This window comes from Ostrea edulis, chromosome 8, assembly GCF_947568905.1.
Source record: "Ostrea edulis chromosome 8, xbOstEdul1.1, whole genome shotgun sequence".
Taxonomy (NCBI): Eukaryota; Metazoa; Mollusca; class Bivalvia; order Ostreida; family Ostreidae; genus Ostrea; species Ostrea edulis.
In genome coordinates, this window is record NC_079171.1 from 31,308,048 (window position 1) to 31,329,080 (window position 21,033).

At 36.4% G+C, this 21,033-nt stretch overlaps 1 protein-coding gene across 4 annotated transcripts; it reads left to right on the forward strand.

The window, feature by feature from the left end:
* The first annotated feature begins 5,173 nt into the window (after positions 1–5,173).
* Positions 5,174–21,033, forward strand: LOC125662752 (zinc finger protein 501-like). Of its 4 annotated transcripts, XM_056147349.1 has the most exons (5): positions 5,179–5,258; positions 11,933–12,026; positions 13,496–13,557; positions 16,685–16,814; positions 16,904–21,033. In XM_056147349.1, exons 4-5 carry the CDS (start codon positions 16,809–16,811, stop codon positions 18,179–18,181), a joined length of 1,284 nt encoding a protein of 427 aa, XP_056003324.1. In that variant the 5' UTR covers positions 5,179–5,258; positions 11,933–12,026; positions 13,496–13,557; positions 16,685–16,808; the 3' UTR covers positions 18,182–21,033. The 4 variants fall into 4 exon arrangements, with proteins under 4 accessions (XP_056003325.1, XP_048751050.2, XP_056003324.1 ...); XM_056147350.1 differs by lacking the exon at positions 13,496–13,557 and having other exon boundaries at positions 5,174–5,258; XM_048895092.2 differs by having other exon boundaries at positions 16,685–21,033.

Below are 21,033 nucleotides of genomic sequence, written 5' to 3' on the forward strand. Positions count from 1 at the left end.
ATACACCGTATGTAATCCATCATTTTGTTGAAATGCGAGTTATGCAATGTACACCTTTGTGGATTACGGGATTGAAAGGTTGGACGAATATGTAGACGGTCTGATAATGCTGAGTAGTCTGCGACGTTACAAACTTCAGGAACATGTTGGTATCACTGGCAGCTAAGACAACTTTAAATGGAATCCTTTCGGAAGAGGTGCATGGACATTCCTTTCTGTGACCTAATACTACAATTAAATGGTCACATTATGGCATTTTTCAATAAACACTTAGTCATAAATTTCAATTTTTACTTTCTAATGCCATACCCTATTGTTAAACGCCTAAGGATGTTGCTTTCATCCTCATCACGATGTTCTTATTCTTTGATATTAAAAACATTATGATAATCAAAATTTTTTATTTCATTAATATTGTTTAGAAAAATAATATATCGTTAAAATGTGAACTAATGATGGGGTATATATTTCTTCCAATTTCTTTCATGACATTTCTTGAGCATTTCATAAAAGGTGAAGATAACGAACAGTGATCAATCTCATAAATCCTATAAGCAATACAAAATAGATAGTTGGACAAACACGGAGCCCTAGACACGCCAGAGGCGGGATCAGGTGCCTAGGAGGAGTAATGATCCCCTGTCGACCAGTCACACCCGCCGTGAGCCCTATATCTTGATTAGGTAAACGGAGTTATCCGTAGTTAAAATGACTATCTCACGAACTATCTAACAATCGGTATGAAACAAGTCATACAGCATTTGACCCAATGATAGGTTGTATTGGCAAACTAGATCGTTATAGTGACCATAGAATTTGCGAAATGCTGACTTTAATTTGATAAAGGCTTTTGCAAAATTATCACGTGAGGATCAATCAACCTTAAATTGAAATCAGAGCCTCGGTAATATAATGTGAAATTTATTACTTCCACTAAAATTTTCATTCGAAAACTCAGTACAATGCCACTTGATTTGCGAGGAACATATTTGTGAAATAAAGGATCAGACTCATGTTTTTTTGTGTTATTTATTTATGAATACAAAGTGCAGCATTTCCTTCTCCCTTTCTATCAGTGGAGACACATACACACCACATGCAATGTGCTAACGGAAGATAAGAATAGCAAAGATAAATCAAAAAATGATATAATTCTTATTGTATTCTAGTTTCTGGTAGGTAAAATTCAAATATGGGAATGTGATTTATTTTTGTTTGATATGTTTTGGTATAGAGACCAGCAGCCAGGACTACTTGTTTCTCTTTCTTATATTACAGCAGTATTTTTAGTACTCTTTGAAATAGAAAGTCAACAAAGTTAACGTGTGCAACAATATACCTTGATTTGATAAATACATTTTTACTTGATGTCAAGCACGAGCTATAGAATCTACATGTATGTAAATCACTGCTGTCATAAATCAATACAGTAATGATAGATTAACCCTTTCTCTACCGGTACAGTTCCGATATTTTGAAGATTAAATGACAATATCCATTAAATCGATTTGGATCAATATGTACCCCAATTTGGGCGAGCACAGACCCCTGGGCACACCAGAGGTCGGATCAGGTGTCTAGGAGGAGTAAGCATCCCCTGTCGACCAGTCACATCGTCGTGATCCCTATATCCTGATAAAGTGAGCGGAACAATACACAATCAGAAGCACTGCACCATGTAAACGGAGTTATACGTAGTCAAAATCAGTGTGCCAAGAACGGCTTAACAATCGGTATAAAACACGTCAGACAGCATTTGACCCAATGATAGGTTGTATTGACGTACTAGATCGTTATAACGACCATAGAATTTGCGAACGGCTGACTTTAAACAAGACTGTTGTCCAAACCCCTGTAGTATCAACTTGTTTTTCAGAAGTCTGTCTCAATTTAAACACTAATCATACGCAGAACAAACTCTTGCGTATTGAATCAGTTGAGAGATATAAACAACATATGCTGGTGATAATAGGATATTGTCTGTTTGTATCGTTCGCTTTTCTGAATACATTTAAATACGTAATGAGTAAATGATCTGTTTCTTGTCACTTTGAATGTGAATATTCCCTTCTATGGAGGCATGGAAATAAATAATCTGTCTCGACAGAATTTAGTCGAGCCTTCAGAATATAATTCTTATTGTAGCAAATACGACAATGAGGCATATAGTAAAATAAAATTTTGGTATACTTGGACTTTTGATAAGGAAGGATTTTCTAAGTGCTCACTAACCTTTATTTAAAATATGTAGATACATTCCGAGAAAAGGAAATAAAATGCCGACTCTCTTGTGTAGTGATTTTCTTTTTAGCATGGTCATTTTTCAAATAAGTGGTTTAGATTATCTTTAAAAAAAATTCTTAAAATTTTTTTGCTACAAAGTATATATTTTATCACTTAAAATCCAATAGCAATTATATATATATATATATATATATATATATATATATATATATAACATATACATATATATATAGCATCGACAACAGCTGTGATTCATAGATATCTCATTACAAATCAAAGGTGAAGACAAGGAAGGGTGGCCAACCTATAGAATATATATATATATATATATATCTGCAGAACTGTAGCTCTCTTGAGAAAATATTGAAAGTGATTAGAGAGCTACAGATCCACGCCTTATAGAAACATTCCATTTACGGTGCGCAAAAAGCTGCGCACGGTTGAGGCCTGATATCTTTGTATTCTTGTGTTGTTGTCTCATAAATCTAATATAAAAAAAATTCCTAACATAATTTACTATACCAGTGTTTAAACATATATTCAAATATTAATTTAATGTAAACGATTTGACACACATGTAGTGAAATCCGATTTATGGAAGAATATCTTCTCCCATACAGAGCAATAAAAAACAATCATACCTCATGCAATATCCTGGCTTTACAAGAAAAATCTGATTATGAAAAAGTTCATGTTAGATATTGTGAAACAGTTCTAGGACTCAGCAAATCAGCATGCAATATTTCATCATCGTGTGAACTAGGTAGGCTTCCAATTTCTTCTTTTATCAAAACTCAAGTTATGATGTATTTTGTACAACTAAATTCTCAGAATGTGATCCCCTTTAATAAGGAATCAATATGTCTTTGCCTGAAGAGGGATATTACTCATGGCATACTCTCGCATGCAATGGCCGTATTTAAAGAAAACACTGATTTAGATAGATTTACCTTACCTTTACCTAACTTCCGCTTACAAGTACTGGTGGGCGTCCCTTGGGGAGATATGTACAATCCTTTGTCAGAGGCAGTGGTCTGGAGGAGGAATTTGCCGAGTCCTAGGAGGAGGAACATCACGTGATCTCTGAAGGTGTCTCCCATGGAGTCTTTCCAGCGTCGCCCTGGCCTTCCTTTGTCCCTCCAGCCAGAGTATCTAACAAGGTGTTATATGCCCGAAGAGCTGGGTGGTATTTATACAGCAAGAATTATAAGAATAAAGATATTTAAAGCCAATATTCGATGTCCAGTTCAAAAGCAGTTGAAAAAATAGTACTAGTTAATTAAAAAGACAAAACTATTGAAAAAGTTTCTAAATTCACAGAAAACTCCAAACTATACTTATACAGTAAAATAAACCTTAACATGAGTATGGAAGAGTATGTTATGCTTGAAAATAGTTTTAAGAATAGACAAAGTTAACTAAATTTCGAACAAGTGACCACTGGCTACTGACAGACATACTGTTAGAAAATACCTCGACAACAAAGGTCATGCACTCTATACAATGCTAAATGGGTGATATAGCATCACATTCAACAAAAATTCGGGGCCTCCGTGGCCGAGTGGTTAGAGCATCGCGCTCAGAATCACACGGCCTCTCACCTCTGGTCGACGCGGGTTTGAACCCCGCTCGCGCCGATAAGTGAGAAAGTTTCCCAGTTTCCCAGTTACATGGTATCTCTTTCACCAATTGAAAAATTATAAACCAAATTTCAACAGAATTTCATTTTTCCTTACAATGACTTATAAAGGAGCGTAACCGGAAAGAAAATGAAGTATATACGCAAAGAATGACAAGGGGTCTGGATGGCAAGGGGTCTGGGGGCTGATTGGAGGCCCTACAGTGGGTCCAGCAAAGCCCTGGTGGTTGCCCTTGGAAGCTCCTGGGTTTAACAATGATATAACCCATTTTTGAGCATAGAAACAGGGTTTCTTGTCAATTTCCAAACCCAAAAGAATTCCCAAAATTATTTTCTAAAGTGTTTTATTAATTGTCATCTCACCGCGTGTGTACTTGGACTGGCTTTAGGCCTACATTCATTTTACGAACTTTTTCATTGTTTTCGACTAGTAGGCCTATACGATTATGGTAAATGTTACTGAAAACAAAGTATACCCTAATTCGTCTACTACATGTACATAGGGTATATTTAGCGATCGTGAGTCAGACACCCTTATAATTCATTTTCGTGTGCAGATTTATTCCGCCGGGCTGTTTCTCCTCTGGTCCGAACCTCTAGACCCCTCCACCCCCACCCACCTTTGGATCCGCCCCTAGTGAGTATGTATATGTTCATTGTTTGTTTGACCACAGAGGGTCGTCTGAAACAAAGCTATTGTGATAATTAAAGCACCTTAAAGTACTTCAACGCAGCTAGGGGCGGATACAGAGATTTTTGAAGAGGGGGAGGTATACCATGAATTTTGGTTTACAAGGGGGGGGGGGGCTACCCTCCAAATCCATTATTATTATTATTTTTCGTCTCTGTAGTATAATTTTCCGACGAAAGTGACTCTACGGGGGGGGGGGGGGGGGGGGGGGGGGGGGGGGGGGGGGCGGGGGGGGATCCGCCACTGATACGACCCCAAAAACTCGCATCTTCAAAAGATTTCGTTTGTTGACGTAACGTTAAATAGTCAGTACATCGATGGTATTTATAAGGCCGGTGGATCTGTTCGTGTCTCTTTGATCTGTTCCTTGAACAGCGATCGAGTAACAGTTTTAAATTGCATGCAGTGCTGTATACCAATAGCTGTTTCTATCAATTATAGTTCTAGACCATATGATATATTCTACATATTGCAAATTCATAAAATGTCAATCCACAAATTATTTCAATTTGTAGCGATTATTTTAGTGTATTGTCTTTTTATCAGATATTTCGATACATTGTTAGCTGTAATAAATTTGATCGGGATCGACATGCTGAAGTTTACTGTGTCCATCGCGTCCTCGGGAGAGGGCAGTGACAGTGAGTAGGCCAACGTAGTGTAGTCCTAAATCGTATAATACAGGTAACTTTGAAAACAATGCAGAGTTTTGTAACACGAATTTAATTGTTTTTCAGTTTGATCAATTATATCTGGTGTTGTTACTGTGTTAAAACGAATAGAATATAATCAAAACAATAACAATGGTTTGCTGTATAATCATAATGTAGGCTATTGATCAGCATGCAGCAGTGATCAGTTCCATTGCTTACAGTCTATAGTTTTATTAAGCTATACAGCTTTATAAAGCTATTTGAAACGGCTGCATTAACCTAGTTTAAATTAAATTTCTTAGGTTCAATGACACCGCCAAATAAAATTATGTAATTTCTACTTCTACCAGTAAGCGGCCACCATCAAAATGATTACTATTATGCCACTGTTTTCGGGTTGGGTCGGTTCTAAATTTTTTATTTCGGTTCGGGTGTCTATATAACTATTTTAAGAATCTAATATACAGTTAAAATCAAAAACCTTTATTGTATTTTGTCACAATAATTACTCGGGGACGTGGACTGAGGCTTAGACTCGACATCCATGGTACTAGAAACAGCATTGTCACTTCTACTCGTTTCCATTCATGCTTTCAATGTTTTGTCATTGACGATGTTGCTCCTGTGGCGTATTTTCAATGCATCTTACATGTACTGTCATTATTTACAGTTTTGTCGACAATGCCATCATTTAACAATTGATCAAAATACAGCCACTTTTGAGGATTTTGGCGACATAATGATTCTATTTCAAAAAACAACCCACGGTTTTCGGTTATTTCGGGTACTCGTTGCAGCCCTACACTGTTGGGTGTGCACATGTTAAAACCAACATATTGGTGAAGGTCTACAGGTGAATTTAAAAACAAAAGAAACTCCTGACTTATTGACGGAGATGTGCCTTGAAGCATTCAAGACTCGGAGCCATCACATTAGAGGTGAATGCGGTTGGTTTCGTCCCGATTACCTGTTCGTCCTAAGTGGTTTCGCTCCAATTGAGTACAGCAACAGTGCATACTCTCCTTTAACTGTGAGCAATTTAATTGAAATTAATAAATGTTATATATTATTTACCGACGTCCAAAGTATGTTAATTTTATAACAATTTTTGGATGTTTATCTACAGCAACAGTGGTCGGGACGATTGATCAGCGCATACTCTCCTTTAACGATGAGCAATTTAAATGAAATTAATGAATCCTCCGATTTTGAAAAATGCGGTATACACTGGAGACTTATAAAATCTCATTGTGCGAAATTTATTGTTGCAAAAATAAATGGTATGTTATGAAAATTAAAGCTATAAGTGTATAACACACATGCCTACTCGAAGAAAGTCCTCGTCGTATATTAGATCTAATGTCAATAAAAGATATTCAATTCATGTTTCTAAAGTACAAAAACTTATATGCAATTTGTCTTAATGCTACGCCAAATATTTTCGTTAAAACTCATTTAATGTCAAAGTGGAAACGGTGAATATTATCAAATATTTATATTACATATCGTATTTTCCTCTATGAACCAACCAATTTCAGCACGCGACACAATCCGTTCATGTTGACTATAAACAGACTATGAAGTAGCTTAAAGCACGCGAACGAGAGAGCGTAATGATTTGAAAAAATACAAAATACATGTGTTTATTATTGCATAACTGTAATTTCTGTAAAAACAAGGGAGTTATGTCACTTATGTGAATGTTTCCTGACATAGTGTACTGTAGATTCGAGTTTGTTCAATTCATGGCCCCTGGGTGTAGGATGGGACCACAATAGTGGATCAAAGTTTTCTATGGTGATATAGTTAGGAGAAATCTTCATAAAGCCAGGGATTAAAGTCCGACCTTGAGGGCCAGGTAATTGGAATTTTCCTGCTGGTCTGCTGCAGCAAAAAGTTTATATCTTTATGTCATAGTGTTAGATTTGTGACATTCAGGTATATTTGGAAAACGCTATGTCAGGTATTGTTATTTGATAAAATTGTATCGATGCGTATATCGCTAAGATGATTATCACAATGCATCGGTGCAGATGCACTTTTAAAATGGATCATCCCACCTGTGATATTGGCTCCGGGGATAGACATTAACTTTTTATCTCAATTGCCCTTTGGGCAAGTAAACTCGATCTTTCACTTGTGCAAATGAAAAACTTAGTTGTCCGAAAATGTTTAGACTATAGTACACCTATCAACCGATAATATTAATTAGGTCTCTCAGTCAATCAATGAACAGGAATAAGTTTTTATTTATACCTGTGAATTATGCCATACAAGTTGAAGTATTGTAGGTGAATGAAATTGATGAAAAATGTCATTGACATGCAGTTATAAATGAAAAAACTTACAGTGGCCATTGTAGGAAGATAGATCTTTCCACCACAAAAGAACGAACAAGGGAGCTAACACGAGACAAAGTTTTGATACATGTATTTGATTCAAATGCTCAATTTATTTCAATTCAAAAAAGGTTCAAGTGTAACAAATTAGTTTATATTCAATAACTCAGTAAAATCTACATGGATACTAGGAATTCTGTAAATTATATAATATATTACCAGTAAGAAATACAAAGTACCGGTGATAGCGGGTGTAGCACTGCAGGAATTTCTGACACATGGTACAAATCATCCTGCTGTCGGTGTTGATTAATAAACCTCAAAATTAAGATTGTCACGCCACCTTAATCTCACACATTCTGCTGTCGGTGTCGATTAAACCTCAAAATTAAGATTGTCATGCCGTCTTAATCTCACACATTCTGCTGTCAATGTCGATTAAACCTCAAAATTAAGATTGTCATGCCGTCTTAATCTCACACATTCTGATGTCGATTAAACCTCAAAATTAAGATTGTCACGCCGTCTTAATCTCACACATTCTGCTGTCGATGTCGATTAAACCTCAAAATTAGGATTGTCACGCTGCCTTAATCTCACACATTCTGCTGTCGATGTCGATTAAACCTTAAAATTAGGATTGTCATGCTGCCTTAATCTCACACATTCTGCTGTCGATGTCGATTAAACCTTAAAATTAGGATTGTCATGCTGCCTTAATCTCACACATTTTGCTGTCGATGTCGATTAAACCTCAAAATTAAGATTGTCACGCCGTCTTAATCTCACACATTCTGCTGTCAATGTCGATTAAACCTCAAAATTAAGATTGTCACGCCGCCTTAATCTCACACATTCTGCTGTCAATGTCGATTAAACCTCAAAATTAAGATTGTCACGCAGCCTTAATCTCACACATTCTTCTGTCGATGTCGATTAAACCTTAAAATTAAGATTGTCACGCAGCCTTAATCTCACACATTCTGCTGTCGATGTCGATTAAACCTCAAAATTAGGATTGTCACACTGCCTTAATCTCACACATTCTGCTGTCAATGTCGATTAAACCTCAAAATTAAGATTGTCACGCTGCCTTAATCTCACACATTCTGCTGTCGATGTCGATTAAACCTCAAAATTAAGATTGTCACGCAGCCTTAATCTCACACATTCTGCTGTCGATGTCGATTAAACCTCAAAATTAGGATTGTCACGCAGCCTTAATCTCACACATTCTGCTGTCAATGTCGATTAAACCTCAAAATTAAGATTGTCACGCTGCCTTAATCTCACACATTCTGCTGTCGATGTCGATTAAACCTCAAAATTAAGATTGTCACGCAGCCTTAATCTCACACATTCTGCTGTCAATGTCGATTAAACCTCAAAATTAAGATTGTCACGCAGCCTTAATCTCACACATTCTGCTGTCGATGTCGATTAAACCTCAAAATTAGGATTGTCACGCAGCCTTAATCTCACACATTCTGCTGTCAATGTCGATTAAACCTCAAAATTAAGATTGTCACGCAGCCTTAATCTCACACATTCTGCTGTCAATGTCGATTAAACCTCAAAATTAAGATTGTCACGCTGCCTTAATCTCACACATTCTGCTGTCGATGTCGATTAAACCTCAAAATTAAGATTGTCACGCAGCCTTAATCTCACACATTCTGCTGTCAATGTCGATTAAACCTCAAAATTAAGATTGTCACGCAGCCTTAATCTCACACATTCTGCTGTCAATGTCGATTAAACCTCAAAATTAAGATTGTCACGCAGCCTTAATCTCACACATTCTGCTGTCAATGTCGATTAAACCTCAAAATTAAGATTGTCACGCTGCCTTAATCTCACACATTCTGCTGTCGATGTCGATTAAACCTCAAAATTAAGATTGTCACGCAGCCTTAATCTCACACATTCTGCTGTCGATGTCGATTAAACCTGAAAATTAAGATTGTCACGCAGCCTTAATCTCACACATTCTGCTGTCGATGTCGATTAAACCTTAAAATTAGGATTGTCACGCAGCCTTAATCTCACACATTCTGCTGTCGATGTCGATTAAACCTTAAAATTAGGATTGTCACGCTGCCTTAATCTCACACATTCTGCTGTCGATGTCGATTAAACCTTAAAATTAGGATTGTCACGCAGCCTTAATCTCACACATTCTGCTGTCGATGTCGATTAAACCTTAAAATTAGGATTGTCACGCAGCCTTAATCTCACACATTCTGCTGTCGATGTCGATTAAACCTTAAAATTAGGATTGTCACGCAGCCTTAATCTCACACATTCTGCTGTCGATGTCGATTAAACCTTAAAATTAGGATTGTCACGCAGCCTTAATCTCACACATTCTGCTGTCGATGTCGATTAAACCTTAAAATTAGGATTGTCACGCAGCCTTAATCTCACACATTCTGCTGTCGATGTCGATTAAACCTTAAAATTAGGATTGTCACGCAGCCTTAATCTCACACATTCTGCTGTCGATGTCGATTAAACCTTAAAATTAAGATTGTCACGCAGCCTTAATCTCACACATTCTGCTGTCGATGTCGATTAAACCTTAAAATTAGGATTGTCACGCAGCCTTAATCTCACACATTCTGCTGTCGATGTCGATTAAACCTCAAAATTAGGATTGTCACGCAGCCTTAATCTCACACATTCTGCTGTCGATGTCGATTAAACCTTAAAATTAAGATTGTCACGCAGCCTTAATCTCACACATTCTGCTGTCGATGTCGATTAAACCTTAAAATTAAGATTGTCACGCAGCCTTAATCTCACACATTCTGCTGTCAATGTCGATTAAACCTCAAAATTAGGATTGTCACGCAGCCTTAATCTCACACATTCTGCTGTCAATGTCGATTAAACCTCAAAATTAGGATTGTCACGCAGCCTTAATCTCACACATTCTGCTGTCAATGTCGATTAAACCTCAAAATTAGGATTGTCACGCAGCCTTAATCTCACACATTCTGCTGTCGATGTCGATTAAACCTCAAAATTAGGATTGTCACGCAGCCTTAATCTCACACATTCTGCTGTCGATGTCGATTAAACCTTAAAATTAGGATTGTCACGCAGCCTTAATCTCACACATTTTGCTGTCGATGTCGATTAAACCTTAAAATTAGGATTGTCACGCTGCCTTAATCTCACACATTCTGCTGTCGATGTCGATTAAACCTTAAAATTAGGATTGTCACGCAGCCTTAATCTCACACATTCTGCTGTCGATGTCGATTAAACCTTAAAATTAGGATTGTCACACCACCTTAATCTCACGCATGCACGTTTCCCATATAAGTCAGATTTATTATTATTAATTCAACATTGTCTTTTCTTTTATCGTCTTCTTTCTGAGTGTTTACCTTGAGCACTAAAATACTTTGAGAGACAGTTGTGAAGCCACCATTTTCTTACAAATATGACTAAGATAAGTTGCACGTCGGATAATTTATGTTATTCGGAAAAACTTACAGATAGGATAAGTGACATAAAACTACCTTAAATAATCACTTGTCCCATCGGGCAAGTGTGTATTGAGTTTCACTTGTTCAAACTGGGTTTTCACTTGCCTCCTGAAGGCAATCGGACAACCAATAGTGTCGATCCCTGGGCTTAACAGCTTACTTTTTAATTTCTGAATTTCAGAGAGTATCCTTGTTACAATTTATCAACCGTACCAGTACAATCTTTGTTAGTAGTAGTAGTATCTAAACTGACGATTCAGTAATACGGAGTTGGACTTTACTTTCTAGTATTTGATATTCATCAAGCTTAACACAATTATTATTATAATCACATTTCCTACTTAAGGTGGCACACTACACCCTGAAATAGTTTCTCAAATCAGTACGAATTGATTTAATCATAAAAGATATGATGATATTGAGTATATAGGCCAAAAAGGCAGAAAATATGCAAATTTGGATAAAATCCTGATTTTCAACAAAAAAAAATTCAACACATATTAACAAAAGACGCTGGCGAATTTGAACTCGAGGTCTGTGGTCCACCAGCCCAATGCTTTAACCACTGAGCTACAATGTTAGACAAGCCAATCGATCAATACAAATAATTTACGAAACATTTAAATCACCATCTTGTGATGTAGTGTCATAAGGAGTATAAGCTTTAGTGTAGTGAGCTACCTTAATAATCACTTGTCCCATCGGGCAAGTGTGTATTGAGTTTCACTTGTTCAAACTGGGTTTTCACTTGCCTCCTGAAGGCAATCGGACAACCAATAGTGTCGATCCCTGGGCTTAACAGCTTAATTTTCAATTTCTGAATTTCAGAGAGTATCCTGGTTACAATTTATCAAATTTTCTAATTTCAGGAGTTTTAATTACCTGTATTCAGTGACACCAGATTTTCGGGATTTTCAGTTGCCCGTTTTATTGAGTCCTGATTACATCATGGCATCCCTAATTGTGAGTATCAGAACTGTTTTTTACTCTAATTTAAGCCCCTTTCACACATTAAAGGATTAGACGTCATCATTGTTTCCAAATCGTATATGCATCCAGCGTCACTCAGGACCATCCAGCTAGGTCACACAAAACTGGGGGAAAAAATAAATGTAATTTTTTCCCCGGATTGTCCCGGAAGAAAATCCTCCGTATTGATCCTTGTGGGTACCGTGTATCTTCATGTATCAACCGAGAGCTCCGTGTATCAACTGAGAAGTCCATTTAGCCACTGAAGTAAGCTCGGGGTTATCCGTGTATGAAACTATTCTGCTGAAGAACACGGAGGTCTACAGTGTTTTCCAGTGACATACGGGTAGCTACTGTGCTTATCCGTAGAGAAATTGGTGTTTTCCGTGTCTGCAGCGTGATAAAAATATAACCACGTTGACACTGGCATTACGATGTCACATCTGGCATCAATCGGCTCCTGAATGAATGTGTGAAAGGGGCTTTAGCAATTTTTTATACAACACCCCCCCCCCCCCCCCCCCCCCCCCGAACAAAGTTCTGGGGGTATATAGGAATCACTCTGTCTGTCTGTGCAGATTTGTGTCCAGGTCATAACTTCTTTGTTCTTTGACTTAGGCATACCATATTTGGCACACAGGTGGATCACCATGAAACGATGTGTCGAGTACCTTTATGACCTTGACCTCAAGTCAAAATTAGTTTTTTACAATGGATTCGTGTCCAGGCCATAACTTCTTTGTTCTTTGACATAGGCATACCATATTTGACACACAAGTGTATCACCATGAGACGATGTGTCATGTACCTATATGACCTTGACCTCAATGTCAAAATTAAAGGTTTTTACAATGGGTTCGTGTCAGGGCCATGACTTCTTTGTTCTTTGACATTGGCAAACCGTATTTGACACATGAGTGTATCACCATGAGACGATGTGTCGAGTACCTTCATGACCTCTATATGACCTTGAACTTTGACCTCAAGGTCAAAATTGATTATGGGGTTTTGACATAGTCATACCATAAGACATGGTTGTATCACCATGAGACTATGTGTCATGTACATTCATGACCTCTTTATGACCTTCACCTTTGATTTCAAGGTCAAAATTATAGGTTTATGCCATGCATTTGTGTTCAGACTATATCTTCCACTTTCTTCTACAAAGGCATACCATATTTTTACACTAAGGAAAGAGGTAATTTATACCTATTAACAACACCCTTTGGGAGATTGGTGTAAGTGGGGGATATTCTTAGCATTGCTCACAGTACCTCTTGTTATTTTTGCTCAGCTCAAGTGAGCATTTCTAGTTTGGATTTAGCCCTCCCCCCCCCCCCCAAAAATCAAACTTTTTAAAATTGTTTGCAGTCAAAATTTGATTGAAATTTTGACTTGAAGGTTTTAACTCACCTTTTGTCTGTCTGTCCTTTCATCTGTAAACTTTTCACAATTTTTAGGGGATTCAAGATTGTTCAAATGAAGGACCATTCCCCTTCAAAGGGGAGAAAATCACAAAAAGGTAAAAATCGGATGGGGTCATTTAAAAATCTTCTCCCCAAGAGCCACTGGGTCAGAAAAGTTGAAATCCATTTTGATGTATATTTTTTAACCACAATTTTTCAGAACAAAAATAGAAAGAAAAATCTGTCCTCTAGCTACCACCTTTAAGCAGTGATTGGGAAGGCCAAATTGGCCCATGTCCGGGACTATGGCCCCACGGTTCAAGTTTTCAATGGGCCATTTTCAGATTTAATGGGCCATCAACATATTTTGTATGGCCATTTTCAATAAACAGCAAATGTGCAGTGGAACATTGTTTTATTTGAAACTCTGAACCATGACCACAAACGATCTTTTCCACCGCTCTTGAAAATGTTTCTACTTTGTTTCAATGTTCCCTTCTCAACGGTATCATATCGTTTTTATCAGCATTGGTATTTGAAGACAGTCTCTCGTCGTTTTTTCATTATTATTTTTGGGGTTTTTTTTTTTTACTTTCTTTCGTTTCTGTATCTGTCCTTGGACTTCCGATACTTAAAGGCTAAAGTATAAGCACGAGAAGACGTGATGAGATGTGATGTAAGAGGAAATAGTTTATTGGTTATCTATTTTTATTTGTATTGCTTCAACCAATGAGATTCGGTGTAATACATAGGAATTAAAAATGAAAGTACAAAAAATAAGTAAGTCATACCCAATTCACTTCTAGGGAAAAAAAACGTAAGTTACAATTGATAATAAATGCGCACTTTGGCGCATGGATTAGATAATTTAATGCACCAATTTTCACCTGAATGGGACTATGGCGCAGGGCGCATGGCCTTCCCAATCACTGCCTTTAAGTGAAGGACATTTTTTCACATTCATGGAATTCTGAATTTTGTCAATTTGATTTATAGAATCAAGAGAAATATATTAAAAATGTATCGCAACCCTTTATTTCAATACATATATTTCATTAGAGTCGCTGGGTCTGTCAACAAAGGGTCCGTAAGCTTTAATGCTTTAGTACAGAATCTGGTCAAGTATCATAGTGACATGTAGTTACGTGTAAATGATGGTATTTGGGGTACCTCCTATACTCTCTATACTTAGATTGCAGTTGTATGCTCTCTCTATATGTATATAAATATATAATGTAAGACCAAAATAAGAAATGTATTATGGGTGTTTCTAATTACATATTTTCAAGAAATAGGGTTGGTAGGCTTTTTTTTTTCTTTCTTCTTTTTTTCAAGTGAGCTTTTCTGATCACTCATTGTCTGTCCATCTGTCTGTAAAAATTTTTCGACTTCTTCCGTGGTTGGCAAAAAAGTGGTCTATATATGAGTATTGACTGGACTGGTGGTCAATACTGGTTAAAACCAGTCAATACTAGTCAATTGAAAATTATTTTGTCATTATAGTCTGTGTTATTTATTTTAGATGTTTAAGTAACCATTATATTATGGTAAATACTGTAATTCATAACATGCACTATCAGTTTATAATATACTTATATTAGTCATAATATTAAATAAATAATTTACAAATGACTGTTGAATTGGGGAAGATGTAAAAGTTTCTGTTCAAATTCCTTAGTTTAACAAGAACTACCTACAAGTATTGTTTCATCAATCTTGATTTTAACTGTTGAATAAACATTTGAGGGGGTGGGTTGGTGATGTTTTCATAACAATGACAGGCACACTGGTCATCTCTGCCTATGCTTATTAACACCTGTCAACTCTGCTTCCTGTGCTCAGGTAATGTCCAGCTATCTTTTATTCTTAATCTGCCCAGGTACATGTATTAACAGGTCTGTCTCCAATCGTCAAGCTATGCTATAGAACTGTGACCGTCTGGTAGGTACTGAAGATATTTCGGTCAGTTTCAGCAAACCAAATATATTAAACTTATGAAATTACATTTGATTATCTAATGAAAAATATCAACCAGTCTCTGCGAAAGATTTTTTGACCACACAGGAAATTCGGTCTGTGTAATCAATGAACACACCAGACTGAACCAAATTTTGTCAGACCGAAATACCTAGTGTAAAAAAGTGAAACACGTGAAAATGCAAAACCAAGGAAATCTTATTTATCATACTAGTAATACTATACCAGGGATCCCTCCCGCATAATATTTTAGATGGTCCATGCGGTTTTATTCATATTCATTTACGTATTTAGATTTTTGTGATATTTGTTACTTATAACAAACATTTAAATGATGCCGCGTCAAAATAGTAAAGCTCAAAACCGGACACTGAGACATCGGACATACCGGTCCGGTGTAAAAAAAAACACGACGCATCAGACCTGATGCACTGCACATCGGTCAGGTCCAACGGTCCGATGTCTTTTGCATAGAATGATCAACAATTGATCCATATAATGAAAAGACTGAATTTATCTTTATCTTTGCAAGACATATACAAAAATAGGAAAGTGGACAGTTTAAATCACAATTGACCAGTATTGATCACTTGGGGAGTATTGACTGGGACGGTTAAAACCACTGGTTAAAATCGGGGGCGGTTTTATCATGTTTGTCATGTATGTCCCCTTCGAAGGGGAGATAATCACAAAATGCAAAAATAGGATGGGGTCATTTAAGAATCTTCTTCTTAAGAACCACTGCGCCCAAAAAGCTGAATTTTTTTTTTTTAATTTACATATGAATATATAGGGAAAAGTCTTTAAAAACCTTCTTCTCAAGAACCACTGGGCCAGAAGAACTGAAATTTACATGAAAGCTTCCTGATATAGTGCAGGTTCAAGTTTGTAAAAATCTTGGTCCCCGGGGTAGGTTCGGGCCACAATAGAGACCAAAGTTTTTCATGTGAATATACAAGGAAATTCTTTAGATATAGGCGAAGATGACTCGGGTGAGTGATGTGGCCCATGGGCCTGTATTTAGAAAAATACACTAAATATTTCCACCATCAAAATTAAACCCATATGTACTGTATTTTTCTATTACAATTCTCATTTCTATTGATTTGTCACTGATCAAACAACAATAACATTGAAAATACAATGAAATGTCATGAGTTATTCAACGACAGAATATAAGTACACACCAGACACAATAAGAGTAAAAATCTACTGAATGAAAACTTCATTTGGAGTATGTATATATAGTGTGCTCTTATGTTGCAGAAATCCGATCCACCCACTGAAAGAGAAGAATCGCATTCATAATTAGTTATCAATACCAGAGACAGCAGAGAAATGCTTACTAACAGTACTGTAGGAGATCCAAATATGACTGGAAAAAATCCAGATGAGAGTACTGTAGGAGATCCTAATATGACTGGAAAAAATCCAGATGAGAGTACTGTGGGAGATCCAAATATGACTGAAAAAAATCCAGATGAGAGTACTGTGGGAGATCCAAATATGGCGAAACAAAATCCGGGCAACCACACAGGATTCCCTTTAAATGGAACAAAACATCTCAATGAAAATGACCTTTGTCAGATTGCTGATGTTTCCTCTATCCAACCAGTGGACAAAGGTCTCCTAATTCAGAGGAGTGCATTAATTTTTCAAGGCATAAAAGACCAAGCTGTAATGGGGTTCAATATGTCTTCTACAGATTTACTAATTAGTGCAGAGGGAAAAGGTAACAGCTATGGTGAATCTGTGGAAGCTATCTGTGAAACAATTAAAACTAAAGATCAGAAAAACGATTTACAGAAAGATATAAACACACCTGCAGGCGAAGAACCACGTTTTAAATGTGATGTCTGTGGGAAGACATTCAATTATGTAGGGGACTTCAAGAAACACTTGAGAACACATACTGGTGAAAAACCTTTTGAGTGTAATATCTGTGGAAAACTGTTTAATCAAAAGGGAAACTTACAGACACACACGAGGACACACACTGGTGATAAACCTTATCAGTGTGATGTCTGTGGGAAGGTGTTCAATCATACAGGGAGCTTACGGAGGCACATGAGGATACATACTGGTGATAAACCTTATAAATGCGATATCTGTGAGAAGGCATTCAGTCAGACAGGATCGTTACAGAGACACATGAGGACGCATGCCGGCGAGAAACCAGATATATGTAGTATGTGTGGGAAAATATTCAGTCAGACAGAAGACTTACATATACACATGTCGACACATACTTACGATAAACCTTATCATTGTGGTGTTTGTGGGAAGTCATTTCATGAAAAGAAAACCTTAAAGATTCACATGAGGATGCATACTGGGGATAAACCTTACAAATGTGATGTCTGTGGGAAGGCATTCAATCAGACAGGAACATTGCAGAGACACATGAGAACACACGCTGGTGAAAAACCTTATAGATGCGAAGTCTGTGGGAAGGCATTCAATCAATCGGGACACTTACAGAGACACATGAGGATACATACTGGTGATAAACCTTATGTATGCGATGTCTGTGGGAAGAAATTTAATCTTAGAGGACACTTGCGCACACATGTGAGGATACACACGGGTGAGGAACCTTATAAATGTGATATATGTGAGAAAGCGTTCAATCAGGCGGGATCGTTACAGAGACACAGGAAGACACATGCTGGTGATAAACCGTACAGATGTGAATGTGACACGTGTTGGAAAGAGTTCATTCGTAGCGGAGCATTTCAGGAACACAAGGACACATACATGTAACCCTTATAAGATATAGATATCAAAATACAGGGTACACGGCGGGTGTGACCGATCGACAAGGGATGCTTACTCTTCCTTGGCACCTGATTCTGCCTCGGATGTGTCCAGGGGTCCATGTCTGCCCATCTCTCTATTTTGTATTGCTTATAGGAGTTGTGAAATTGATCGCTGTTTGTTATCTTCACCTTTCATGTGATGTTCGTGAAAGTTCTCAGAATTTTGCAGGATATTCAGAACAACACTGATTTATCAGACCGGTCATTGTTTTACCGGACCAAAGAGGATTGTGAAATTTGTTTTTTAGAATAATTTATTTTTAATATACATATATATTTTTAAAGATAAACTAAGAGTTTATGGACTTACTACATTACAAGAGGAATTAGATTCCACATGAAAATTTAATCAATTGGTTCCAGTTTTCCTCTTCTCAACATCTTCACAAGATTCATTACCTCGCACCAACCCCAAAACATCAGTCACCATTCAAAACATGGGCAGAGGATAATGCAATAAGCTAAAGATATCATCCAATGAAATTCCTTGTTTAATATGTAAGTTTGGTAAGAGCAAAAACAGAAAGTAAACAATGATCTTCCATGTCTTCTCAACGTCATGAACATTGCATGTTGCTTTTATATGTAACGTAATGAATAGTTCACATTTTCGTCCCTGAAACATGTTAAATGTACATGTAGCTATTTATCAATCTATTTCAATTTTGAATAACTTGTTCACTTTGTTGAAACACAATCGACATATATATATTTGGGCAATTCATCGTTTTTATGTGACTCATATTCTAAAACTTTGTCTAATTGTTTCTTTGAAAAAAATAAATTCCATTTCCGAAAATCAATTGACAGTCTCAAATTTTACATCATGTTGCAAATGCCATGCCTTGCATGATATGTTTCGTTTTCGACTGATTATAAAAGCCTTTGTCTGGTTGGCTCCATGCAACAGACTGCAAACAAATCATGTTCCGTCTCAATCCCAATTTGTTTTGAATGGTGGCTGACGTTGAGGGTTAGTGTGAGGTAACGAATCGATAATGCTTCTCAACAGTAATTTTCTCATGATCGGTTAGATAGCCATGATTTTAAAATTTGTACAATGTACTTCCTATCAAAAAAGACGCATATTTTTACATTCAAAATTTAACTTAATTGAATTGACATTTTGAAGTATGCTCACAACACACAGACCACATCATATGTATATGTGATAATTTTTAACCACAAATCTGTACAGTGTCTTGAGAAAGGCATTCATGATTTTGAGTGAAAAACCTGTACACAAGTTTGCAAAATGTGGTGCAAAGTCTGTCTTGGATTTCTCAAAAAAAAATTCAAACTTAAGTTTGATTTTTTTTTTATTCAAGCAGTCAAAATTTTAGGAAAATCTCTGACTTAAGTCCAAGTTTCAATTTAAGTTGCTTTTGAGAAATCCAAGCCAGTACAGAATATCGGTCATAAAATAGTTTTATTTGTACTATATATATATATATACATACACAAGTATAGTGCTGAAATATATTTTCACAAAGTCCGTAATTTGATTTTAAATATTTTGTCATTTCTAACTATATATATACAGTACATTTGTGATTAGTAAAGATTAGAGAAAATTCGGATGTTTACATTTGGTGATACAATTAACTTGCAACTAAAGTGATCATAAAGTTTACATGAAAAGGGCTTATATAGGCATTGTGCTTGCTGCCTAATCCCATTTATGTACATGTATTTTATATATATATATGTCAATTATATAGATATATATACATGAATAAAATACTGATGAAAATTAAAAATTAAAGTTTACGTGAATTATTCCAATATTTGAAAAAATCAGAATCTAAAAACGTTTTCAAAGTCTCAATTTGATAACGGATGTTTTCTCAGAAAATGAGCTTTTTATCCTTGTAATTATGATGTCAGTACATTTCAGCCTACATACAGTGACGATGATATATGTTGAAGGCTGATATTATTTTGTTTACATTTAATTCATTTGATATAAAATCAAAATTGAAAATCTTTTATATGAATTAGCATTGACATTCAGACAATTATGACTTGTCTTAATTGGTTTTTTCGTGAAGCAAGTGTAGAACACTTTTGTCTGAGATCCCGCAGTAGGACATTGAGAAGCTGTACAGTCGCACCATAGGATTTTTATTTGAGTGAATTAAGTGATAGACTGAATTTATAGAAAATATGTACAATTTATCATTTCTTGTAAATTTTTAACTTAACATAGCTGATTTAGCATATGTTTAGTCCACATCATTCGGGTGCTTTTTAGATAAAAGATTAATTGTAGAAGCAAGCTTCTACCTGATCAAACCTGAAAAAGTAGAAACTAAAACCGTTTCTGTGCATTTGATCCGAATTGATAGCAGTTAAATGTACTGGACCACACAATTTTTTACCGAACTTGTCTGAATGTCCGACGAACATTTGGCGAACACTGTATATGGGAATATATGTATGTCCATTTGCCATGTAAGGTTGCTTGAATACTGTGTAGTGGGTTTTTTCCACGGGTCTAAAATTTTTCGATTTGCTGGCTCAAGGAGTATAATGCTAAATATTTTTTAGCAGGACAAATTTTTTGGACAAGGAAGAGTTGTCTCTCTTGCTAATTTATACTGAAGTTGCAATTGGGTGCATATTTGGCGAGTAAAATTTTGGCAGAAAGATATCTTACCGTTAAAATAGGCCAAATTTATCACCCTGGCCAGTTGGGGGAAAACCTGCTCAATACGGTACTCTGTCATTTTGAATTGAATTTGAGATATTACCTCTGAATGAATTTCATCGACTTATAAATTAGTATTTCATGAA

Bases quoted from the DNA above. Each gene is read 5' to 3' on its own strand.
- LOC125662752 (XM_048895093.2), top strand. From the start codon at position 16,757: ATGCTTACTAACAGTACTGTAGGAGATCCAAATATGACTGGAAAAAAT.